Source organism: Antechinus flavipes, chromosome 3 (assembly GCF_016432865.1).
Source record: "Antechinus flavipes isolate AdamAnt ecotype Samford, QLD, Australia chromosome 3, AdamAnt_v2, whole genome shotgun sequence".
NCBI lineage: Eukaryota > Metazoa > Chordata > Mammalia > Dasyuromorphia > Dasyuridae > Antechinus > Antechinus flavipes.
In genome coordinates, this window is record NC_067400.1 from 254,261,002 (window position 1) to 254,287,692 (window position 26,691).

The 26,691-nt window shown below is 32.4% G+C and overlaps 1 protein-coding gene across 2 annotated transcripts in view; it reads left to right on the forward strand.

The window, feature by feature from the left end:
- Positions 1-26,691, forward strand: part of GART (phosphoribosylglycinamide formyltransferase, phosphoribosylglycinamide synthetase, phosphoribosylaminoimidazole synthetase) — a 42,320-nt gene that overhangs the window by 3,210 nt on the left and 12,419 nt on the right. For both annotated transcript variants that reach the window (XM_051984919.1, XM_051984918.1), the window contains 15 exons: positions 1,274-1,426; positions 2,907-3,002; positions 3,857-4,031; positions 5,189-5,300; positions 7,764-7,832; positions 8,619-8,744; positions 10,340-10,427; positions 10,628-10,713; positions 10,875-11,043; positions 12,208-12,442; positions 14,418-14,512; positions 15,936-16,045; positions 16,387-16,585; positions 23,104-23,355; positions 23,718-23,870. In XM_051984919.1, coding sequence (XP_051840879.1) covers positions 1,282-1,426; positions 2,907-3,002; positions 3,857-4,031; positions 5,189-5,300; positions 7,764-7,832; positions 8,619-8,744; positions 10,340-10,427; positions 10,628-10,713; positions 10,875-11,043; positions 12,208-12,442; positions 14,418-14,512; positions 15,936-16,045; positions 16,387-16,585; positions 23,104-23,355; positions 23,718-23,870 — 2,110 coding nt within the window. In that variant the 5' untranslated portion in view covers positions 1,274-1,281. The remainder of the gene's footprint in view (positions 1-1,273; positions 1,427-2,906; positions 3,003-3,856; positions 4,032-5,188; positions 5,301-7,763; positions 7,833-8,618; positions 8,745-10,339; positions 10,428-10,627; positions 10,714-10,874; positions 11,044-12,207; positions 12,443-14,417; positions 14,513-15,935; positions 16,046-16,386; positions 16,586-23,103; positions 23,356-23,717; positions 23,871-26,691) is intronic.

A 26,691-nucleotide genomic window follows, 5' to 3' on the forward strand; every position in this document is an offset into this window, starting at 1 on the left:
AAATGAGTATATAACCATCAGTATCTGCCTTTGTACTTTGTACTTTGTTGGAAAGTACTTAGCAAATGCCTAGCACATAGTAAGTTCTATTTAAGCTTTTGTTCTCTTTGCCTCCCCTTGCCCAGTAGCATGTGATCTTGATGTCAGGAATTGTCAAGTTTTGTGTTTATATCACCAGTAACTTGTCATATTAGGACATATTAAACAAGTGGGATTGATTAAAATAAGTCTGAATTTGCATCTTCTATCCATTTTTTCTAGCAACACAATTTAATTCTTTTTCTGTGTAATAGACCTTCAGACACTTGACTGTCTTATTCAGTTTGATTCAGTGCATACTATGTGCTCTGTTGTAGCCCTTGAAAATGCAAGAACAAAAATGAGACCTATTGTTGGCAAGTCAGTGAGAGCTAGATAGGAGTTTAAGGCTTAGTTCTAGAAATCTGGCCCATAAACTCCTAGCTATATTGTGAGGTTTCAGTGATCAAAATTTATATCCATTTGTGCAGAGTGCCCACAGGTAAGGGTGTGATTCCCTATGTAGACAAAGGAAAAGGAGGAAGGAATATTTAAACCAAACCTTTATATTGCTGTGATTGTTGGCCTGGTACCCAAGTTTGATTAGGTTACACATCTTTACTCAAAAACCTTCAGTTATTTCCCTTTGCTTGCAGATTAAAAGGCTGTATTCTTACTATGCTCTTCAAAGTCTTCAAGTCTGGTTCTCAGTTTTGAAATCCTAGCCTTCAAGGCCTAATTCCTATATTTGTCTTTTTGTCTCTTTGCTGTAATACGTTTCATTTGAGGGCAGCATCTGAAATTCTTAACTGAAACCAACACAATCCCTATCACACAATAGTTATTTAAATATTGAATTATTGTTGGAGAGATTGAGGCTAGAAAAGCTGACTGGAAAATAAGTTGTGTTGAGATGATAGTTGAAGTTATAGGAGTAGATAAAATTGGGGAGGAGCAAGGAGGGGCAAATGATATAATCTCAAGGAGTACTACCATTTGGGAGGAAGAAAGGAAGAGAAAAGACTCTTATAAAGGAATGCTCAGAAATGCAAGAGAATTAAGCCACTACTATAATTTTTTTTTTTTAAAGCCATAGAAAAAGTTTTTCAAAAAGGAGATGGTCAAGAGTGTCAAGTTTTTGCCAAGATATAAGGAATGAGAAAAGTTGAGTTGTTTTTAAAAGATTTTTAACTGAACATGATTCTCCTCAAAGTTTGTCAATTTTTTTCTTTTTTTTTAAATCCCTACTCTATAGATAAATTAATGGCAGTCTCTGTTCTTGTAATTGGTAATGGGGGAAGGGAACATACACTGGCTTGGAAACTTGCTCAGTCTGAGCATGTCAGCCAGGTAATAGTTGCTCCAGGAAATGCTGGAACGGCCAACAATGGGAAGATTTCAAATTCAGGTAAAGACATTTTGATTTATAGAATCTTTAATCTATTAAGGACCTTAGAGATCATCTAACTAAATTTTATTAATTTACAGATAAGAAAACTAAATATTAACTAACAAATTTATTTTGTATTAAATATCTGTAGCATCTGATTTTTTTTATTGTTTTGTTGTAGGTTTTTTTGATCATTGAAAGCTTTTCTCCTTAATAGAAAGGTGTAAATAATCTTGCTATAAATATAAGATATGAAGTTCTATTTATAACTTTATCTTAGGGAATCAATTTTATAGCAACAGTTATTAAAATAACCTTCAATGCAATATTTTTAAAAATAGTTTCAGAATATGATAGTTACATAGCTTTCAGGTTTGTACAGAAATTTATATACATTATCTCATTTCATTTTTACAATAATCTTGTAAAGATAGGTCCTCTTAATTTTCCCATTTTGCAAATGAGAAAACTAAGGCTGACATAAACTTTCCCAGACCCATAATTAGTGTCTAAAATATAATTTGGTTCCAAGTCTTCCCTATTTCAAGCCCATCACTGTCTGTTATGACACATGGTCAGAAAATGTCCTATTCTGGTAGCATTCCATAACAACCAAAAGTTTTGTCAAATCATTGCATATATATATCATATAGTTTCAATTAGTGAAACAGGAGATAATATTAATAGCTAATATTTGCAAGTGCTTTATGCAAATTATCTCATTGGGAATAGAAGTAAGAAACATTATTCTGAGGTTTGTATTATTTTGAATTAGATGTGAATGTTCCTGATTATTGTCTTTGTAAAATTCTATTTGAATGGCAATCTGTTCTTAAACTTTTAAAGAGATTCTCTTTTGAATCAACTTGAGATAGCAACAATTGTTTAAAATGGAATCCTATTGCTATGTATATAAAGGGTGCTTATTGATTAACAGTAGTGCTATTTTCAAAAAGCAAATGTATTTGAAAGTAATATATTGATGCACAGGGATGTATGAGGATATTGTACAGAAATGCAGTGTCAGTATTTTCAAAAGTGTAGTAGTCTAGGAAAGCTATTTTATCTTTCCCCTATAATTATTTTTCCAACTTTTAAGAGATTATTAATATTTAACATGGTAGTACTTAGACTTAGGTATGAAGTAACTATTTACAGTAAAATCAAAGAAATTCCTTTATTTGTGAATTATTAAAGAGAAGCTAACCTCATTATTTAGTGGTTAATAAAGTAATTTTCAGAGCTTTTGGACAGATTACTGGGGCTTTCACATAGAAATTCAAAATAAAGTGAATTAGTTCTTTAGCTTAATTCATTTTAAAAATTATCAAACTCAGTTACATAACACCACCCCAAAAAAAATCAGATGTTGGCAGTTATACCTAGGTAGAAGATCAACAGTTTTACAATTAGATACAAAAATAAATGTGTGGTGGTGGTGTTATTTTTGTGTATATATGTATGTGGTTTGTTTTTGGTTTTTTTTTTATCTTTACAGCTGTGTCAGTCAATGACCATACTGCTCTTGCTCAGTTCTGCAAAGATCAAAAAATTGAACTTGTAGTTGTTGGACCAGAGGCTCCTCTTGCTGATGGTAAAGTTGGAAAAATTCCAGTTTATTTTTTTAAGATTGACTTTATGGAAGAGAGTTTTTAAATCAGAATTTTAGGGTTAAATTCTACCTAAGAAATAAACTAGCCCAACTTCATTTATATTGAGAACTTACTTAAAACTTTCTATTGAATAGATTTTTAAAATTTAATTTCAAATCCCAAATTTATTTTCTAGATTTCAACTGGTAATTACCTAGAAGTATTTATTTTTAAAAAGAGATTTAAATTGAAACAACAAAAATTTCAATAAGCTGTGTACATTTCTATCATTTTTCAATATATAGACTATTTAATTAGCTTTCACAATACCAACAACAACAAAAATTGGGTGTGAAAGAAACCTTTGCCAATATTAGAATCCCATTTGTTTATAAAATTGAATACATTGAATACAAGCAAGAAGTTGTTTTTGTGTCTTATGAAATATTACTGATAATTTCTATTAGATATAATAATTGAATGAAATAAATACTAATTCACATTTTGTGTGTCCCAGTCATTTTCAATCTAATCTCTTTTCAGCTAAGATTTCAAATAAATCCAGAACATGTGTTACTATTTACTATCAATGAAAATGGAGTCATTGATATTCAGAAATTTGAATCTGTTGTCTATGATAGCCTATTTGAATTAAATATACCCAAAATCTGAGTAACCTTTTAGAATCATTCAAAACCAGTCTGATCATGGCAACATCCCATGTTCTGGCAATCTAGTCTCTATATGGGACACAGTATTAATGAAACTAGGCACATCAGTGGACATAGTAAGAATGAACTGTAATGCTTTCCATCTTAATTTGCAAAATATGTTCTAAACCATTTTTTGTTTCTAGGAATTGTTGGGAATTTGACATCTGCAGGGGTGAGATGTTTTGGTCCCACAGCAAAGGCAGCTCAATTAGAGTCCAGCAAAAAATTTGCCAAAGAGTTTATGGACCGGCATGGAATTCCAACTGCAAAGTGGAAGGCTTTCAGCAACCCTGAAGAAGCCTGCAGCTTCATTATGAGGTAGACTCCTGCATGTGAATGTACCTATATATATATATTAGAGAAGGGAGTTTTTCTACCAACTTCCCACCCCCAAGAAAAGAGACTGGTGCCTTTGGTGCCTTGTCCACTGGGACCTTTACCTGACACCTAAAACACTTCTCTTTCTACTCTCAGTCCTTTAAAAAGCCCTTACTTAATTGTGCCATAGCCTTTAACTAATATCCTATATCTCTTCTGTTTTCCCAGACTAACTCCTAAAAAATAACCATTCGTATTTGTTGCCTCAACCAATTCACTTCTCATGCATTTTTCACATATTGTAGTCTAACTTCTGACTCTGTGCTAAAAAGAAATTACTCTCCCCGAGGTTACTCACAGCCTTTTTTTCTTGGCCTTTTTTCCATTCTTTATCTTCCTAGACTTCTCTTTAGGATTTGACATCAATCAACAATTCTTCCTAGGTACTCTCTTCTTCCCGTTTTTGTGACACTGTAACTTCTACTTTTCTTCCTGTTAGATTGTAAGTTCCTCCATTAGAATGTGAGTTTGAGTAAAAGTACTATTTTTTTTTTTTTTTTGCCTCTTTTAGAATCCCTAGCACTTAGCACAGTGCTTGACAGATAGCTGCTGACCTATCTCTTTACCTTTTCCTTCTCAGTTTTCTTTGCATGGTAGTTTGACCAAATAAGTCACAGGCAAGAATTTTTTCTTCCTTCAGAATAATTAACTATGCTTTTTTTCTTTTCCATCGTAATTACTACTAGAAAAAGACATCTTGCCTTCTATATACCACTCCACATCAAACCTGTTCGTGTAACAAAGAAAAACAATAAAGCAAAGCATTTGCCATAGCTAATAGTCTCCAGGAAATGTGTTTTCATTGTTTGTTTTCCACAACCATCTTTAGTCTTTCAGTTAGTTGTAATATAACTTTATTTTAGTGTTCCTTAAATATAAGTGTACATATTATTTGTTTATACTTATTTCACTCTGCATTGGTTCCTATAAATTTTCCTATGATACTCAGAAACATTCATGTGCCCACTAACAAAACAGAAGCAGTTTTGCAGAAGAATAGCACTGAATCAGTCTATAGCAGTCTTAATTTCAGAAATGCAGAAATTTGTACAGTAATGTTTTATCAGATATTCATGACAATTTCTATTTCCTTACAGTGCAGATTTTCCTGCTTTGGTTATAAAGGCCAGTGGTCTAGCTGCTGGAAAAGGAGTAATTGTGGCTAATAACAAAGAAGAGGCCTGCAAAGCAATTCAAGACATCATGCAGGTGGGGTGAAGAAACTGGAGTTTCCTAGACTAAGAATGAATAGACTGCTGAACATCACATTTAAATATTAATTTTTTCAATGGCAGAGATAGATCATATAAATATTTATAATATTCCATGTAGTAAGTACTACAAAAGTGCTGTTATTATATATTGAAAACATACTCATTGTAATAGAAATAACATAAAAAAACCTAAATCATAATTATGTCCCTGTTAAATTGACTTTAGCTATGGATGCCAAAGTACAAAAGGAAGGAGAAAAATTTCTGGCTCCAGCCTAAATAATTGTTACCAATTGAGATAATATACAATGATTAGAGTTTTTACTTGGGTGTTTTGTGGGGGTAGGCTTTTTTGTTTTGTTTTATTTTTAAGAATTTCTCATAACTTTTAATGCTTTTCTTTTTAAAAATATTTAATTAAAGCCTTTTGTTGATAACAGTAATTTGATTTTAAACTATTTCTTTCCTTCCCTATGTCATAATCATCTCTTAGGATATCATTGTCATCTTCCTTCCATCTCTTTTCTTGTATTAAATAAATAGAATGAAGCAAAACAATTCAACACATTGGCAGTGTGTGACAATATGTCTCATTTTGTACCTCTAATGTCCTATCTCCTTGATAAAAAGTTAGAAACTAGATTTTTCATTGACCTTCTAAAGTCATGATAGGTCTCTTTCTTTAAAATAGTAAAGTCATTGTACTTTACATTGTTGTCATTATTTGGTTCTGCTCTTTTTATCAATTCATGTGCATCTTCCCAAGTTTCTCAGCATTTCTGATTTCTTATGATCCAATAATATTCCCTTACATTCTTATACCAGTTTGTTCGGTGGCAAACCATTTGACGAATACTAACTTTGTTTCCAATTCTTTGCTGCTACCCAAAAAGTACTTAAATATTTTTGTAAGTGTGAGCCCTTTCCCTCATTGTCTTTAACTGACTTTAGTTTTATGTGGTATGTTACTGCCATAACAATTAACTGCTCTTTTGTTTTGACTATAAATTCAAATCTGCCAGGAAAAAAATGGTAGTATGTGGTAGTAGCCCTATAATCCTAGAAGGATTGGAAGAAAATTTGCATGTATTTTACTGTTATAAGAACTTTATTAGAAAACTCTTCATTTGTGTTGAACTGAAGTCTAGTTATGACTTCATTCATTCTAATTCTTCTTCTAGAGACAGGATAAATCTGTTTTTCTTTGTGACTACTATTAAAAGATACCTAGTTGTATCCCCTTAAGCCTTTTCTTCACTTTTAATTCTAGTAAAGTTTATTTTTATCAATTATCTAAAGTATTGTGGCTCTTAATCCTTTTGTCATTATGATCACCCTCCTTTGCACAAAATCTTTATTTTATTTTTTATTTTATTTTATTTTATTAGTGGCCATCCTAAGAAGCGATACCGAGAATTGAACACTTTGTGCTTTCTTTAAAAAAAAAAAAAAAGAAAGAAAGAAATTGTGCTACACTTTGCTTTATCTTTACTCTTATCTTCCATTAAAGTCTACATTTTCTGATTGTTTCATTGGTATATATTTGAGTTATATGTACATGGTCATGATTTGAGGAATAGTACTATGATTTATTAACTTATTATTATTAAACTTAGAGTTTAAGGAAGAGAAGTAAAATCTATGTATAACAAATGGAAATTTATCCGTTATCCAAGTTAATTATCAGTTTAAATGATAAAAAACTTCTTTGTACATAGTAAAGGACATAATTGCCAATGCTGATATTTTGCTTTCTTAGCATGAGATCGTTGATTTTGGGTCTTCACCAAATAAAATAATAAACTAATAATAACTAAACTAATCACAGAATTAATAAATTCTGTGAGTCTCAGATATCAATGCTCATGTTATATTTCAGTTTGAAATGTATCATCTTTGGCCGTGGCCCTCTTCAACAATGAGATGAAACAAATCAGTTCCAACAGAGCACTAATGAGTTGAGCCAGCTACACCCAGCAAAAGAACTCTGGGAGATGACTATGAACCACTAGATAGAATTCCCAATCCCTCTATTTTTGTCCGCCTGCATTTTTGATTTCCTTCACAGACTAATTGTACACTATTTCAAAGTCTGATTCTTTTTGTACAGCAAAATAACTATATGGACATATACATATATTGAATTTAACTTATACTTTAACATATTTAACATGTATTGATCAACCTACCATCTGGGGAAGGGGGTGGAGGGAAGGAGGGGAAAAGTTGGAACAAAAGGTTTTGCAACTGTCAATGCTGAAAAGTTAGCCATGCATATGTCTTGTAAATAAAAGGCTATAATTAAAAAAAAAAAAAAAAAGGAATATATCATCTTTTGAGCATGGAAAAAGAATTGTGTTATAATTCATCCTTCCTTATTCGCAGGGGGAAACAATCCCAAGTTATAAAATAAACTTTAAGGTAAACCTATAAAGTAAACCATTTTATTTCAATACAGGATAAAGCTTTTGGAACAGCTGGTGATACTGTTGTAATTGAAGAAGTTCTTGAAGGAGAAGAGGTGTCTGTAAGTAAATTTTCCACCCCTTAAGGTTTTTTTTTTTTTTAATTATTATTCCAACTCTTTGTTTTACTAATAAGGCTATTTGATTTATTCTTCCCTTCCTCCCTCCCTCAACAAGAAAAAAAATATTTCCATAGTTTTATCTTAAAGAAATAAAGCAAGAGTTCCCAAAAGGAAAGATAGGCATCATAAATTAAAAAGCATATATTGAAAAAAATTAATTTCTGCACAGCTAGAAAGGGACTGCCTTCTCTTCAGCCATACATAGTATACTTTGTAATAAAACTTAAAATATTTATGATATTATATTAATATTACATCTAATGTGTATTATATGTATATTTATTATATTGACACTAAATAAATATCATAAATATTATAACATTTATAGTAATACATTATAATATTTTTAAAAATCATCTCCCCTTTATTTGCTGAAGTAATAATATATATTTGAAGATAATTTTTTTTTTATGGTGAGTTACAAGGTAATAAGCTCCAGATAAATTAAACTACTTATAAGTAATCAGAAATGACTAGTAGAGAGACTAGGAAAAGAAAACATTGCCAAAATATTCAACTTCTCTATGACTTCTTATGTGGACTTGATTTTTCTGCTGAAAAGAGGTATCCATGTGTTATCTTATAGAATTAATTTTGCTACCTTTACATCAAAGATATTAAATCACTTCATAAAATAAATATAATGTTAAATTTATAGTTGACAAATATTAGAAATTCTTTAAATTAATAATTATAGTGAATGGAAAAATTATGTTTTCCCTATAGTGTTTATGTTTCACTGATGGTAAGACTGTGGCCCCAATGCCCCCAGCACAGGACCATAAGCGTTTATTGGATGGAGACCATGGCCCCAATACAGGAGGAATGGGAGCTTATTGTCCAACACCTCAGGTAAGTAAAATAACAATCATTTTTACTAAATAGATCAAATATTATGTCTATTTTATCATTTAGGGAACATAATCAGATTAAACAATTTATTTATGGTCACAAAACTAGTAAATGGCTATTCTAGTTCTTAAATTCATGTTTAATTCCAAATTCTTGTTTAAAAGATCTATGATTTATTCAGTTTGGATTCCTCCTGGTCCATAAGCATTGCTTTATATCATGCCTCCTTTTTTTTATCTTTCGAAAACTAAACTGATCCCAGGTACATGCTGTAAATAGAAATACATATATACATACATATATATATATACGTATGTATATATATACATACACATATATATACATACATATACATATATATGTGTGTGTGTATATATTTTATTATTATTATTATTATTGCAAGATTATATGTAGATCACATGCCAGACTTTTTGACTTTGCTTTAACTTTGTAAAGGCTGATGAATCATAGTTTCTGAGGTTCTTAAGTAATGGGAAAATGATATCTTTGAAAGTAAAGTAAGAATAAATTTAAGTACAAGAATTTTACTAACACTTTACAAAATTCTGAATTGGCAGTACAAAAATAAAATCACTCTTAAATATTTGCTACATTTCTGTTAAAAAGTGGGTTTGTTTGTTTTTTGGTCTGGACCTATGATTTAATCAGTAGAGGTGGATCTACCAGTAAAAGAACTCTTTTTAACCAATGTAGATTGGCACCTTCTTTGTAACAAGTATCTGTTAGAATCAGAGGTTAAAAGACTTGACAAGGCTCATACAACCATTAAGTGTTAAAGGTGAGATTAAACCCAGGTCTTCATGATTCTCGCACCAGCTTTCTATCCACTATGCCACACACTCTCTGAATCCCTGAAAATTAATTTGTTTTTCAAAATTCATTAAAAGTTTCTGCTTTTATTCTTCACTAATAACTAAACTAATTTAGTTTAGCAGTTCTTTGTAATCATCCTTCAGCTATCCAGCCTTACCTAAGAACTTTAGGAAGTACCATAGTTATATAAAAACAACTACTAATTACTATCATTTATATCACATTAAGGTTTGCAAAGCACTTTAAAATATGATCTCAGATCATTCTCACAATAACCCTAGGAGGGAGGTGCTCTTGTTATCCCCCTTTGACAGATAAGGAAACTGAAACCAACAGGAGTTAAATGACTTGCCTTAAGGTCACATTGACTTTTGACTAGATTTGAATTCTTGTCTTCTTGCCCCCAGGTACAGCTCTCTATCCATTTTACCATTTAATTACTTCATAAAATGTCTCTCCTGGTTTTTTGTTAAATTTTCTAAGGGTTTATTTTTCTGGATAAGCTCTTAGAATTTTTACGGCACATTAAAGTACTTAGGGGACCTTAGCAGGAAGTTTGATGAATTTGTTGACTAGTTCTACTTAATGACCTTTGGATATGTCTGATTTACAATTATGGTACTTTAGTAGTTATTGATCATTTTGTGCTTTTAAAATGACATGCTAATTTCTCCTAAATATTTTTTCATAATCAAATGTGATATATGATAGGGAAAAAATAACAAAATTTCCTTAAAATTTTGTTTTTGAATTTTTCCTAGGTTCCTAAAGATCTGTTATTAAAAATTAAAAATACCATTCTTCAGAGAGCAGTAGATGGCATGAAACAAGAAGGTGTTCCATATGTAGGTAGGAACACTAATCTATGAGTTTCATTTTGCGGAAAATCTGAAAGTTGTTGTTATGGCATTTTCTTTATCAGTCCCTGAAATGAACAAGAAATGACCTGTTCATAACAAATAAACCAGAATCCTTAGAAGATCATTATAAAAAGTTTAAAAACTATGTACCTTTATTGTCTTAATTTTTATTTCTGCTCTTTATCAAAGGAATATTGTATGCTGGTATAATGCTTACCAAGGATGGCCCAAAAGTTCTAGAGTTTAATTGCAGATTTGGGGATCCAGAATGCCAGGTAAATAATAGTGTCAAAAATAAGTGAAATATAAATATAAAAATTAGATTTTCATTTAAGACTGGCCATCCTTTTTGCCGTGATTTTTTTTCCCAAAAATTACTTATCTAAAAGGTATTAAAATTTATCTTTTAACTACTCTGTGTGCTGTATTTTTGTAGGTAATTCTTCCACTTCTTAAAAGTGATCTTTATGAAGTAATCCAATCAGTTTTAGATGGCCAGCTTTCTAATTCTTTGCCAATGTGGCGTGAAGATAGTGCTGCTGTAACAGTTGTCATGGCAAGCAAAGGCTATCCAGCAAATTACACCAAAGGCGTTGAGATAACAGGTAACTCAAACTACTGTTTTGTGCTAACCATAACAGATGGCACACACAGTTTTTTTATTGCTTCTTTCTTAACATTGGCTACTGAGGCTTTAGAAAATTCACAAATATTTTTACAATTTTAATTGTTAGGGTTATATAAGAGACAGTTATACAGATTGTCTTGGATTTGTTTTTCAGTATGACCTTCCACTTCCAGTATAATACCAAGATCACAAAATAATAGAAACTGAGACTTTCTAAATTTTAATTAAGAAATTGCACTGTCTTTCATGAAACGGCTTACTCATGGGATATGATAACATATTTGAGCATTTCATTCCCATCTAGCCCTCTTCTTGTTCAAAAGATGTGTCCTCTCCTGTTGTAGAAGCACCCACTTTAGTCAATACTTCGTCAGCATTTGTTAAACAACTGCTATATACCAGGTCCCGTTCTGAAGACTAGGGATTGGATGACAAAATGAAAGTCAGTGCCATTAAAACAGCATATTTACAGCCTATGCAAAATAAAGATTCTAGCAAATGCCTGCCTACGTATGTACCAGGCCCTGCAAATACAAATTCAGCAAGGGAAATAATCTTTACTCACAAGAAGTTTATGTTCCAGCTGGGGAGACAAATGACATAGAGTTTTGATTTGAAAAGAGGAAGTATACTTAGAAATATCTCAAAAACCTGAAAATAAGGTGGAACTGGAACAAATAGGAGATATGGTTGAAGATTAGGTTGTAAATGCTTTGAGGGTAAAGACTGAATCTTACATTAAGTATTTCTGTAAACTGCTCCCATACCCCTACTTGTATTACTTAAATGTTTGATTTTTAAATGAATAAATATTGAATGAAAAAAAAAGGGAGAGAAGAAGTATATAAGGTAGAAAAGGAAAGGATGAGTATATAGTAGGCATGGAAGATAAAATTGTTTGAGAGAAAGAATAAGGTCAGTTTGACTTTACTGTCGAATATGGGAAGGAGAGTAATAAGCCTAGACAGCTAAGTTAGATCCAGACTATGAAGAAATTCAAATATCCTTTTAACTGAATCTAACCTTTCAAGCTAGACTTATCGTTTATTTTTTCTATTTTTTTCTTCTTATGGCCTGTTATGTGATTTGGGGTTCAATTTGTAGTTTTTAATGTGATTTGTTTAAATGTCATCTCTTCTAGGAATTCCTGAAGCTAAAGCTTTAGGCCTGGAAGTTTTCCAAGCAGGCACAGCCCTGAAAGAGGATAAAACACTAGTAACTAATGGTGGGAGAGTCCTTACAGTAACAGCCATCCAGAAAGATCTGATGTCAGCTCTTGAAGAAGCCAATAAAGGAATAACTGTTATAAAATTTGAAGGAGCAGTTTATAGAAAAGACATTGGCTATAGAGCTATCTCTTTCCTAAAACAGTCCAGGTAAAACATTTTTAGAGAAATAATTAGTTATTAGTTCAGATCTAGCCTATATTGATTATTGTTAAAGATAATATACCAATCAATGAGCATTTTATCCTGTACCAACAAGTATAGAATCAGTGTGTTGTTTCCTTAAACCAGACTAACCTAGACCCCATACAAAGATTTGTGTTTACTGCTATGGAATAAAGCTATTATGAACTGCTTTGAACCAAACTTAGACACAGCAGGTCTCAAATTGAATAGAAAAAACTTTAGTACCTTCCTGTAAGTTATTATTCTTATACCATTAATTTTCATATTCTTTATAATATTCATATATAGTTTTGATTGTGTGCATGTCTTATTGAAGGACATAATCACTAACTGTATTAAAATGTTACCAATTTACTATTATATGTCCTTAATCTCTGATTTGATTTTGATCACTGTTCTATGCAATTATCCTATGACAACAATAAACTTAAATTTTTAAAGCTTGTTATATATCCTCATTTTTATGATTACACATAACATGATCTCATTCATTAAATATGAAAAGATATTGAATACATGCTATAGTAAAAATTGATAAAACATTCAGAAGGCACTATTTTGAAGTGGCAATTTTCCCCTAGATTTTAATACAATTTTAGCAGATTGCTAAAAGTCTATATTATATTTTTAGAACAAATGCCAAGAAAGGATTTCTTTCTTTTTATTGCTCATTCCCCTATCCAGTATTGAAAATGTATTTCCATTATTCATCTTAATCAAAGAACTACTTTTAAAATTCCAACATAGCCTTTTTAATCAAAAGCTATATTTGAGAGAATTGAGAATTCTCTTAATTTTTTTTTCCAGTTATGTCCCTTTGATAATTCAAATTAACCTGCATAGAACTCTACTGCTACCTTGGCACATTATTTCTGTCAAGATTCAGTAGAAGTCATATATCATTGTCACTTCAGAAGCTAAGCCTGTTTTTTTTAAGCATGTAGTTGGCTTTTACTATCCAACTTTTATCATTTTGTTATTATTTCTAATGAAAATCTGCTTACTTCTATAGAAAGTCCCATATTTTTATAGCACCCTAATATAAAAAGGACTTTATTCACAACAACAACCACTAAAATAGGTAAAGCAAAAATATCACCATTTTACACATAAGGAAACTAAAGCTCTGGGACATTATGATGCATGTTGGGTCAAGTTCAATTTTTGCCTAATAAATTTAGAGCTATATGACCCTGGGTATATCACTTTACTTCTCCCAACCTCATTTTCTTCCTCTGTAAATTGAGGGGGCTAGACTGAGTGACTTCCAAAGTTACTGCCATTTCTAAAGCTTTGAACTCATTTGGTGAGGAAGTGCCTGAGATTGGATTTAAGACAAAGTCTAATGACTCTGAAGTTTAACACTTTATCCACTATTACCTGTTGTTAAAGTAATATGTTTAAAAGAGAATAATATTGAATATTACTTTGCTTTTCCATGGATTTTTTTATGGTTCTTTTCTGCCATATTTTCATGATGAAACTGAAAAAGTATTACAGATACTTAGCTAACTTAATTGTTTAAGGCCTCATTTTCTAATATTATGTATGTTCATGACCTTTATTGGTACTTGAACAAAAAAAAAAAACTAAAGAGACAAAGTAGAAATTGGTCATTCTGCCTTCAAATCAGAAATAATTCTGATAAAACTTTAATTATGGTAGTAATGAACAAATGAATTTTATTTGGAAATTTTTGTACTTTATTAGTTTGTGCTATAACTGACCCACATTCTAAAATAAGCAGCCTTATGATTAGAAATTGTTTTTCGTACTTGTATTCCTACTGACAATACTGAGGAGACCATTTTTGGTAATCACAAATTGATAATTACAAATCAGTCATGCATTTATGCATGGACCATACATTGTTAATATGTTGTGGTGAAGTAATTAGGCCATGCAGAAAAATTATAGTTTATAATTTTTAATATTTTAGAGGCCTGACTTACAAGGAAAGTGGGGTGGATATTTCAGCTGGCAATGAACTGGTTAAGAAAATTAAGCCGTTAGCTAAAGCCACTTCTAGACCTGGTAAGCCAAATCCTATCTTTGTGGATCCTTAAGGATTTATTTAGTCATATAAGTATATTTTGTTGATTACTCTGGTATTTTTATGGTGTATAAAATCTGGCTTTATACCCCCACACACACTACAAAATGAACTGTAGCAAAATAAAACAGTTAAACAAAACTACTGTCTAATACTATGATCTCATCTGACAGTGTGCAATGTTCCACATCTGCAGTCCACTGCTCTTCTGAAAGGAGATAGTTTCTTCAGCTGTTTTCCAATTCTAGGTTGGCATTATAAAATATAATTAGCATTCAGCTCATTGTTAGGGGTGGGTTTTTTTTCCACTTATATGGAATATAGATCTTTAGTTCTTCATTCTTTATGGCAGGATAATTTTATGTACTGTAATTTTCTGACAAGTTCCATATCAACTGCTCTTGGTTTTTTACTTAGAAACAAATATTTCAAATTAATGCTACCAGAAGAAATTGAGGTAGTATAAAAATCAGGTCAACTGTTTGCCCTATTATAACATATATTAGATCCTACCTTCCTGTGATTAGATGCTACAGGACTTGAAAGTATCAAATACAGCTTACTTTATGATCTAACGTTATTGTATTAAATATAATTTTAGTAGACGATTTTCATTGAAAATAAATGAAAAAAAAATAAGATTGATATAGTGTTACTCCAGAATCTTACTCTAGTTAAAATAACATTCTATTTTTAATAGAAAACTCAGACCATATTTTAAGATGCAGTGGTTTGCCTCATTGTTGTCAACATCAGAGGGTCAGCATTAGGAAATGACTTAAAACTTTGGTATATGAATGGAAAGAATGTTAATGTACAATTTAGAGAAATGTGGAAAGATGTGAATGAAATAATGCAGAGTGAAATAAATAGTAAAACCAAATACCTTTAATAAATGAAGATAACTAAAAGCAAAGTGAAATTGAGGAATCACTGGTGGGAGGGTGGGGGAGAAAATTAAGTTCCCAGTAATAAGCTGATGAAATAGAATTATCTGTGTGAAAAGGGACAGAATATTGTATACATTATTAGACTTGGATTGAGTATTAGCTGTTTTTGCTTAATTGGAGCAGCTAAGTATCATAATGAATAGAGTACTAGGTTTGGAGTCAGAAAGAACTGAGTTCAAATGCAGCTCTAGACATTTACCACAGTGCCTAACCCAATGCACTATAAAAACTTTAGCTATTGTTCTTTATAATAAGAAAGAATTTGTTATGGAGAGGGGTGGGAAATAAATGACTGATGTAAATGCAATAAAAATTTCTAATACTAGAAGTTTCTTGGTGCTGGCCTATCCCTTTCTTTGAATCATTTGTCAATGTGAAGAATAACAGTGTAGACATTGTTTATTCATGGTCTTCCTTTATGTTAAACTACATATACTGTTTCCCTATTTGATAGGATCTGATGTAGACCTTGGAGGGTTTGCTGGTCTCTTTGACTTGAAAGCAGCTGGTTTTAAAGATCCCCTTCTGGCATCTGGAACAGATGGAGTTGGAACCAAATTAAAGGTAACTAAATATTAGGTTTTTATTAAAAAACATTGATAAAATGTTTTCTCATATTTCTTATCAAGAGGTTAAAAAATGACATGCCACATATTTGTGTTAAGGTACATCATGTACTTATGACTTGATAAAAGAATATTAATGGTGAAAAGTAGTTTATAAATGAAGGGAGAGTAACTTTTCATTTAAAGGGGTTTTTGATTGTTTTGTTTAAGAAAATAATTCTTTTGGCCAGCTCTTTATCAGTTTTTTCTTTTTTTTTTTTTTTTTTTTTTTTTTTTTTTAAGCAAAAAGCTTTTTGTTCTTTTAGATTGTAATAAGGGCTCTATATGATTTCTCTACAGATTGCCCAACAATGCAATAAACATGATACCATTGGTCAAGATTTGGTTGCAATGTGTGTCAATGATATTTTGGCTCAAGGAGCAGAACCTCTGTTCTTCCTTGATTATTTTTCCTGTGGAAAACTTGATGTCAGCACAGCTGAAACTGTCATTGCTGGTATAGCAAAAGCATGTGAAAAAGCAGGATGCGCCCTTTTGGGTATGTTGGTATTCCCTATGACATATGCAGGCTTTTAAAAACTAGTTTTTAAAATACTTCATTGATGCTTTTTAGCTTTTAAGATCACTGACACTTCTCAGTGATACCCTCAAATCCCAATAATAATCACTTGAACGATTTGTTCTTTAAACCTAAAGACTGCTTTCCATTTTGCCTAGCATTTCACATCAAATAAGAAGTTCATATAAAAATGAGAAATAACTAGGTAAAACAAGAATGTTCAATATTCTACTTCCATAATCTGCCTCATCAACTTTTGTTTGAACTCTGAACCCCCTAAGTGATCTTCCTGTCTCAAATCTCTTGCCTCTCCAATCCATCTTCCTCAAAAGCTACTAGAGTGACTTTCTTATTAATAAACTTTGAATCCATATTGTCTCTAGTATCAAATAAAAAATTCCTCTAAAGTTTTTAAAAACCAGCTCCTGAGGGAGCTTGGGATATAGAACTATCTTTACCAATATAAATTGGTACCTTTTCTGAAGTGAATCGGGTTGAAGTGGCTTGGCTAGAATCACGGTGCCAGGACAGGTCAAGGGCTGGATTTGATCCTGGGTCTTTGATTCAGAAGTCAACTCTCTAACCACTGTAATTATTTATTTATTTTCTTTTTTCTTGAATGTGAATATTTTCATAATAGAAAGGTAACAAAGGGATTATATTTGAAACTGAATCAAAGCTTAGAGGTTTTTTTGGTTATGTCTACTTTTTAAATAGTTGTACCAACACTACCTTTCTTTTAAGTGTTCCTTCTAAACACTTTTCTGCTCTCTATTTTTTTTTTTTTTGCTTTATTGATACTTCTTTTCTTTCTTTTTTTCATTGTCCTTCCTCTCATTATAGTGCCCCAGTCCCTCATTGAAAGTACTTTTTTGTCAAAACAAATCTGTGTTGTATTTTCTGAAAATGTATGTCTTATTCTATATCTGTTCTCTTTCATCTTCTGGAGTCCTATTGGTCATTATGTCAGTGAAGGTTTAAGTCTTTCACAGTTATCTTTTACAATGTTGTAATGTTCATATCTTTGTTCCTTCTAGTGGTATCATTTGTACCCATGTGAGTTTGATAGAATTCATCAGATTTCACTAGTCTTAGGGAATTGTCTTGTGTCCTGAATGTATTTCCTGGGAAGGCAACAGATCTCTATTGTTATCTGGTCAACAAACAGCTTCCTGAATATTCTTCAGCAAGGAGTAATCAACGACCAAGACATGTGGATTCTTCCTCTAGTACATGCTGGTTGATACTTTGCCTGGCAACATCTTTGGATCTGTGACATCTTTCCTTGGTTCGTTTGTTTGTTTGTTTTTTTAAGGGAATATTGAAGCTTCAGGGATAGGAAGGAATTAAACCCACACTCTGAACATAGAAGTCACTTGGCTGCAGCATAGCCAAAAACCTTGCATTTTCACCACAGATCATTGTAAAGTTACCGTTGCTCTCTCTGTTTTCCAGAAATATAGCCTCACTCCTTTCCTATCTTGCTTTTAGCATCTCTTGAGTTTTGAGAATTGCAAACACACTGCTTTTTGGATGGTGTTTAGGTCTTGAATTGTTGCTATCCTCACCTGTCATTAACACTTTCAGAGCCATATCCACTTTCTTTTCCTTTTGCTCACTAAACTCTTTAACTTCTGTTACCAGTCCTACTTCAGCTGAATCCTTGTTTTCCCATGGAGCTTAGAAATAGGTAGAAGTACCTATTTCACATGGTCTTGATATCTAGTCTGACTCTTTAGAGGAGGAATTTCTTGCACAGTATCACTAGTAAGAAGCCATTAATCTTTTTAATGTGATCTTGTACTTCTTGAATTGTGGCATCCAGACTCAACAAAATATTCCAGATGTGACTATGGCTATACATTGGGACTGTCATCTCTCCTTTTAGACACAATGTCTATATTAATGGAGCCAAGAACTACATTAGATTTTTTGGTCTGCAATTCTACCTTGCTGACCTAAATTGAGCTTTGAATCCACTGAAATTTCATATTTTTTCACATAAATTGAATAAAATGAAATGCAGTGAGGATAAAACATTTATTTTTTCCCACAATAGTATTTTATTTTTCCAAATATAGATATAGTTTTCAGCATTTCCACAGTTTTTGGAAGATTTTATGTTCTACATTTTTTCTTCATCCCTGCCTTATCTCCCCCCTCCCCAAGACAGCAAGCAAAGGGATAAAATTCTTATGCTTTGGATATCACTTAGTCACAATGCCTGGGACATGTAGTGAGTATCTAGTTAATGCTTAATAACAGACTACAAAAAAATAAACTTTCTAAGTATCAGATGGGAGAGATGTGATTGCACTGCATTATATATAGAGAGAGATAGATAATATGGAAATCAAAACTCAATGGGATTCAGTAATAAGATGTAACTTCCCCAAAACAATACAATCTAGAACTACATTAATAGAAACATAACTTTTAGAAATCAGGAGGTGGTAATAACCTTGTGGTTTGTCCTCTTCTCGAGTAACAAACACACTTAGTTTGGAGAAACATATTTTTAGAAAATAAGCATAAACTGGAATATGTCCAAAAGAAGGTCAGTTTGTCTGGAATATAATCTTCATGAAGGTAAGTAGTTTGCAATAAACCTGTGAAAGGTAGGACCATAATGTCAAAGCCTTTAAATATCAAATTGTGGAGTTTACATTTTATCCACTGGAAGCTCTTACTCCCAAGGAGAGTGACATAAACAGATATAAGCTTTAGGAAGATTATTTTGGTAGTTCTGTAGGGGATGATTTGGAAAGAAGAGATATCAAAGCCCAGACTCCAATATAAAAAAAGGCTTTCTAAACTAGACTTGGGGCTTGTGATCAGAAAAAAAAAAGAAACAAAGTGACAGGGACATAAGGGGATTTTTTATTAGTTGGGGATTGGGGTTTGGGAAAGGTTTGAAAGAGTGAAAAATCAAAAATTGTTTATATGGCCCTAAAAGGTTTTGTAGTGTGTATGTAAACATTTTGCTATATAGTAGGTGTCATAATTTATACTTCATAGAAGAGAAGTTAAGAGATTTGTTTATGCTCACAGTTTAATGTGTGTCCAAGATGAAATTAGAGCCCAGGACTTTCTAACTCCAATTATCCATTACAATTTAACTCTTGAGTTGTGAAATGAGACCTAAAAGAGCCTTTTTAGATTTAGATCATTAATCCAGATTTTTGATAATTTTGGATTTTGATTCTTTTATTCACAATGTTAGCTATCCCTCACAGTTTTCTGTCTTCTTGAAACTTGGCAAGCATTTTCATATTTTCATATTGCTTTTCCAAAATGGTTGTATTCTTTTGCAGCTCTGCTAACAATAAATTAGTTACTTAATTCATTCCACTTCTCCAACATTGACTGTTTCCATTTGTTATTTTTGCCAGTTTACAGGATATAAAGTTCAATAACAGTATTGTTTTTCTAATGAGGTACTTCACATTTTCTTTTTTCATTTTTTTTCATTTTTTGGGTTTTGTTTGATTCTTGATATCTCATTGTTATTCACTCCCATTTGTTCAATTCTAATATTTAGTGAATTGTTTTCTTCACTTAGCTTTTTTACTTCCTTTTGCATTTGCCAATTAATTGTACTTCTAAAGGAGTTGTCTTGTTCATTGGATTTTTTTCCCCGTTTCACCATTTGTTCTTTAACAAGTTGCTCTCTTTTTCCATTTCACCAATTCTCCTTTTTAATAAAGAAGGAGTTTTCTTGTTCCATTTCACCAAATCTGTTTTCTAAAAAGAGGTTTTCTTCAGGATGTTTTTTTTTTTTTCATTTCATTAAAAATGTATATTTAAAAGTTTTTTTCTAAAGACAATTTCTCTGTTTTCCTTTTCCACACTCTCCTGCAAAGCTCTCAATTTCCTTTTCCCCATTTTTCTTTTTTTGAGTTGGAGACCAATTCATATCCCCCTTTGAGGCTTTATCTGGAGGCATTCTTCAGTGTTCTTAGGGTTTGAAGTCTCTTCTCCTTGTCTCTAAAACAGATATTTATGGTCAAAATTCTTCGCTTTTTTTTGTTAATTTTTAAAGGTTGAGGTCTGCTCCTAGGGCACAGGAAAGATTGTCCTGAGCTTCCTCTACAGGATGTTAGGGGCTTCACACTCTGAAGCCAGTGCTACAGACTTCCTCCCCATTCTGGGGTGGCCCTGGTCAAGTGCCATCGATTATGCTAGGGTTTAGGAACTCAATATTTGCCTCTGGAGATTTCACAGTTAGCCTGCTGATTCACTGGCTTCTCTACCAAGACACAGCCAGTGCTGCTCTATTTCTATATTCCCACTGCTTTGTGTCTCTCCACCTTGGTTTTCCCTTCATAGGGCCATATTCCCCCCTGCTCAATTGAGACAGACCTTTCCTGAAGTCTTTCCAAGATGTCTTCTGCTGGAAATTTGTTAGACCGAATATTTGTGGTTCTTTCACTCCAAAGTCTGTTCAGAGACTTGAGTTAATATTGATTTTGAGGGAAGCCAGGAAGAGCTTAGGGAAAGTCCTATTTACTCTCTGTCATCTTGGCTCTGCCCCAACAGGGTTGTTTTTATTTTCAGTTCTTTTTTTTACTGATAGGGAGCACTGTAAATGTGGTTATAAATACTTTGCAATTCTTTTGAGAACTATTCATGTTATTTGACTTATGTATTGAAGAATGGCTATTAGTGACCAGTAGCCATTGTTGGCTATTTATATTGTTTACATATCTTGAATACCAAATCTTTATCAGATAAATTTTGTACAAAGATTTTTTTTTCCCATTTGATCAAGTCCCTTTTTATCTTAAGTAGATTAATTTTTATCTTAGCAGTCCCTTTCCAATTTAATGTAATAAATTATTTATTTTAGATTTTGTTTATCTATTTGAGAATATTATCTACTTATACCTATGAGAGGTATATGATCTCTCTTTCCTTATTTTATAATAGTATGATTGTTAACATTAAGATCACTTATCTTTTACAATGCTAAACCTAATTTCCACTTGACTGCTTTTTAGTTTTAGCACTTTTTAATCAAAAAAGGATTTTCCCCCCTGAGGTAATTAATATTTTCCTTTCATCAAACACTGAATTATTGAGCTATGTTTCTGATTTCTCTTTTTAATGGTACCAAATAATTAATGACTGCTGCTTTATAACACTTTTGGGATTTGGAAGTGCTATTTCTTTCTTTTTTTTTAAGCTTTTTATTTACAAAACATACGCATGGGTAAATTTTCAACATTGACCCTTGCAAAAACCTTCTCTTTCAAATTTTCCTTTCCTTCCCCTCATCCCCTTCCCTGGATGGAGGTAGTCCAATACATGTTAAATATGTTAAAATACATATTAAATCCAATATATGTATACATATTTATACAGTTATCTTGCACAAGAAAAATGGGATCAAGAAGGGGGGGAAAACAGAAAACAAAATGCAAGCAAACAACAGAAAGAGTGAAAATGCTATATTGTGGTCCACACTCAGTTCCTACAGTCCTCTCTTCATCACTGAACAATCGGAACTGGTTTGAATTATCTCATTGTTGAAGAGAGCCTGGAAGTGCTATTTCTGTAATTTTTTTCATCATTCCCCTTGATATTATAGATCATTTGTTTCCCTATAAAGTTTAACTTTATTAGTTCTAAAAGTTTTTCACTGACAAAATCAGGGATTCTTAAAATATTGAAGTGTGTAAGAACTGCTTTTTAAAATCTTTTGTGTTACCTTAAAATTGCGGAAATTCAGCTACAACTTTTTTCTCTCTTGGGCTTTTAAGCAATTTAGTATTCATTCTGACATATATCAAAATAATATCTCAAAAAGCAATAAGCTGATTCTTGTCCGTACCTTTGATTGTCATCAAAGCTCCAATGGCTCCCCATTGTCCTTAGATTATAATTAGTAGCATAAAATAGAAGTTCCATCATTTGTCTTTCAAAGCCCTTAAGGAACCTTAAAAGGCATAAATTTTTACATAATCTAAATTTGAGCCAAATTGACCTACTTCCTAATCTCTGTAGTTGATGTTGCATTTTCTCTCTGTCTTTACATAGGCTTTCCCCTATTCCAGTAATGTACTCCTTCACTTCAGCCAGGTACCAATCCTTGCCTCCCTCAAAAAGGAGACTTGTCCTGATTTTTCCTGAATTACTGGTGCCCTCCATCCCAGAAATTGTTTGGTGATGTAAATATTTGTATTTGTTTATCTCTGATCCTGTCATTCTCCTCATAGAAAATAAACTCTTTTGAAATGGAAGGTTTCATACATAAAGAAAAATTAATAATTTTTATAGCATATGCCATTTTCCTTAAATCATTTCTTAAGTTTCTTAAATTTTTTAATATTTGCAAATGTTTTGTAATTAAGCAATTGCTAACGTACTTAATTAGTTCCCTTTGGGTAGTTATATATTATAGAGAGAGAGAGTATATACTGGGTTAAATGGCACAGTGGTCACTTCTAAATATTTCCTTATTTCACTAATTTATCTTCCTATGTTCCTTTAACTAGGAGGTGAGACAGCTGAAATGCCTGGCATGTATCCTCCTGGAGAATATGACCTTGCAGGTTTTGCTGTTGGTGCCATGGAGCGGAATCAAAAGCTCCCTCAACTGAACAGAATCACTGAGGGAGATGTTGTTATTGGAATAGCCTCTTCTGGTGTTCATAGCAATGGATTCAGCCTTATAAGGAAGATTGTAGAAAATTCTTCCTTCCAGTTCTCCTCTTTAGCACCTGATGGATGTGGTAATCAAACTCTAGGTAAATTGCTGAATATATTAAGGCTTTTAAAATGTGAATGAAGTACTGCCTATATAATTTAATTATGATGAATTTATCCACAAAATAGTGGCATTATGTGATAATTTGTTTTGTTTGATGATGTATATTTGTTTTGAGAATTTTCTTTTTCATTTTTTTATTTGCTGAGGGGAGAGAGGGTTGTAAATGCTTGGTTGTAAAAGCAAAATTAAATTTTGGAATAAAAATTCAAAAAAAAAAATAGTGGCATTATAACTTGTAAAAATCATCCATCATTTCTAAAGAACTATTTGTTTTTAAGATTTTTACACTCCACCTGTCTTATGTTTCAATGGGACTGTCTTTTATCTCATACTTAACAGGGGAATTATTGTTAAAGCCAACCAAAATCTATAGCAGAACATTGCTACCTGTTCTTCGATCAGGGGATGTTAAGGCTTTTGCCCATATTACTGGAGGAGGACTACTTGAAAACATCCCTCGAGTTCTTCCAGAGACTCTTGGGGTGGATTTAGGTAAGGAGAATAACTATTTTTGAAGTGTGCAGTGGTAGAAAACTGCTTTTATGATATGTGACTTTTCTTGGGAATTTCAGGAAGTTTATGTTGAAGTATATCTTTTTACAGGTTAGTTTCTATTCTGACCAAGGAACTGCACATCTATTTTGTTTTATAAACATTTTGTATCTAATTTTGGTGAAAATGTGTGAACCATAACACAAATTGGGAATTTGTCAAAAATAGCTTGACTGCATGTTTTCCCACTTTTTTTTGCCAGAGTTATATAACTTATTTACCTCTATCATGCTTCCAGCACCTATATTCTTTGTAGTGTTCCCAGTTTCCAGTAGACATAAAACAAGGCTGCATTTGATATTTCTTGCACACAAGACTTGTCACCACTGGATCTCGAGTTATCCTGACACTTCTTGTTTCTAGTGATCCGTTATTTCATCTCTCTGTGTGTTTTACCCCTTCTAATACTATTCTTGGCTCTCATCATTACTACTGATTCTTCTAAGTTAAATCAAAACAATTAGCATTTATTAAGTGCCTACTTTTTTGTCATCATGCTAAACACTGGAGATGCATATACATGAATGGGAGAAAAAGTCTATTCTCAAGGAGTTCATGGTCTACAAAAGGGGTACAGCATGCAAATTGCTATGTACTCTCAGAGGGAAAGCACCAGCATAAGGGGTATCAGGAGAGTCTTCCTCCAGAAGGTGAGATTTTAGCTGAGACTTGAAAACTGGGAAGTGAGGAGGAAAAATGTTCCAAGCATGAGACAGCTAATGGAAATAGTCAATATATAGAATGTGTAAGGAACAATAAGGAGACTACTCACTGGATTGCAGAGTATATGAAGGAATGTTAGGTAATAAAAGTTGACAGTATATAGTGTTTACTATATACCTTGCACTAGGTTAAGTGCTTTATAATTGTAATCTTAAAGGGGAAGTAAGTGCTATTATTACCATTTTACAGATGAGGAAACTCGGGCAAGCAAATTGAGATTCTGGTCATACAATTAGTTAAGTATCTGATCCCTGCTATGAATTTAGTTTTTCCTAACTCCAGAACCCAATGCTTTCTCCAGACTTTGCCATCTAATTGTTCCCAAAATGTAAGATGCAGTAAGGTTAGAAAGGAGCTAGGTTATAAGGCTTTTAATGAAATGAAATGAAAATATATGAGAGTTTCTTGGTAATTAATTAGGCTAGCTGATATCAATAAATTGACTTATTGATTACCAGTTAATAATCAGTATTATTGTCAGTAGCTACTCTCTGTAACCAAAGACACACCCATGGAGAGCCTGAAAACCTATTTTAAAATTTTATTTTAAAAAAAAATAGGAAAAAAGAAAAACAGAAAAGATACAAAGCAAAATAAAACAAAAAGAGAACACTGTCTTGTGCCTAATGGAGCTTTAGGGAGGATTCAGAATATATAACACGCCCTTAGGGAGCCTGAAATCCTTTCTTTTTTGAAAGAGGATGCCCCTGACAGGTGAAAATCAAACTTTGATTTAAAAAGGAAAAAAGTGAGGGGGCAAGAATCAACCTAGATTGATGGATATTTAACAAGGAGGTGGGTTGGAAGTCTTCAGGTCCTCCTGCTGAGGTGGCTTAATCATGAGGCTTAGCTCCTTTTGCAGTCTAGATAGTGGGACCATTCTGGTTGGTTTTCTCTTTCATAAGCTGGGTCATCCTAAATTCCTTGTACTAAGGACAGAGAAAGGTTCTTTTTTTTTTTAGGGTAAAAACCTGCACAATCTGGATTCTTTTTATACTTACAAGTTAGATCTCCTAGTTGGGTAGAGTCCCACCCAAGATTGAAGAGCGTATTCCTTGAGGGCTAGGACAATCTCATTAATCAGATCTACCCTTCAGAGATTTGACTTTTTACTGGGGCTGGACTAAAGGAATTTTTCTCAGTCCTGAAGGTGATAAGGAACAACTGGAACTTTATTTGATTTATTTATATTTATTTATAGCTTTTTGTTTTCAATATATATTTATATATTTTAATATTTATATTACATTTATTTTTATATATTAATATTATATTATATTTATTTAAGTTTTATTATTATATTTTTATATTTATATTAAAATTTTATTTTCAAAAATATATACATGGATAATTTTCAACATTTACCCCTACAAAACCCTAAAGTTCTAATTTTTCCCCACCTTCCCCCCACTCTCTCCCCCAGTCAGCAAGTGATCTAATATATGTTAAACATATGCAATTCCTCTATACATATTTCCACAAATATCATGCGCAAGAAAAATCAGATCCAAAAGGAGGGGAATGAGAAAACAAAATTCAAGCAAACAACAAAAAGAGTGAAAATACTATGTTGTGCTCCACATTCAGTTCCCACAGTCCTCCCTGGGTGCAGATGGCTTTCTTCATCACAAGACCATTAGAACTGGTCTGAATCACCTCATTGTGAAGAGATCCACATCCATTAGAATTGATCTTGTTGACAATCTTGTTGTCGTGTATAATGATCTCCTGGGTCTGCTTATTTACTTAGCATCAGTTCATGTAAGTCTCTCCAGGCCTCTCTGAAATCATTCTGCTGATTGTTTTTTATAGAATAATATTCCATATAACATTCATAGACCATAGTTTATTCAGTCATTCTCCAGCTGATGGGCATCCACTCAGTTTCCAGTTTCTAGCCACTACAAAGAGAGCTGTCACAAACATTTTTTCATCTGGGGGTCCCTTTCCCTCCTTTAAGATCTCTTTGGAATATAAACCCAGTAGTAGCACTGCTGGATCAAAGGGTATGCGCAGTTTGATAACCCTTTGGATATAG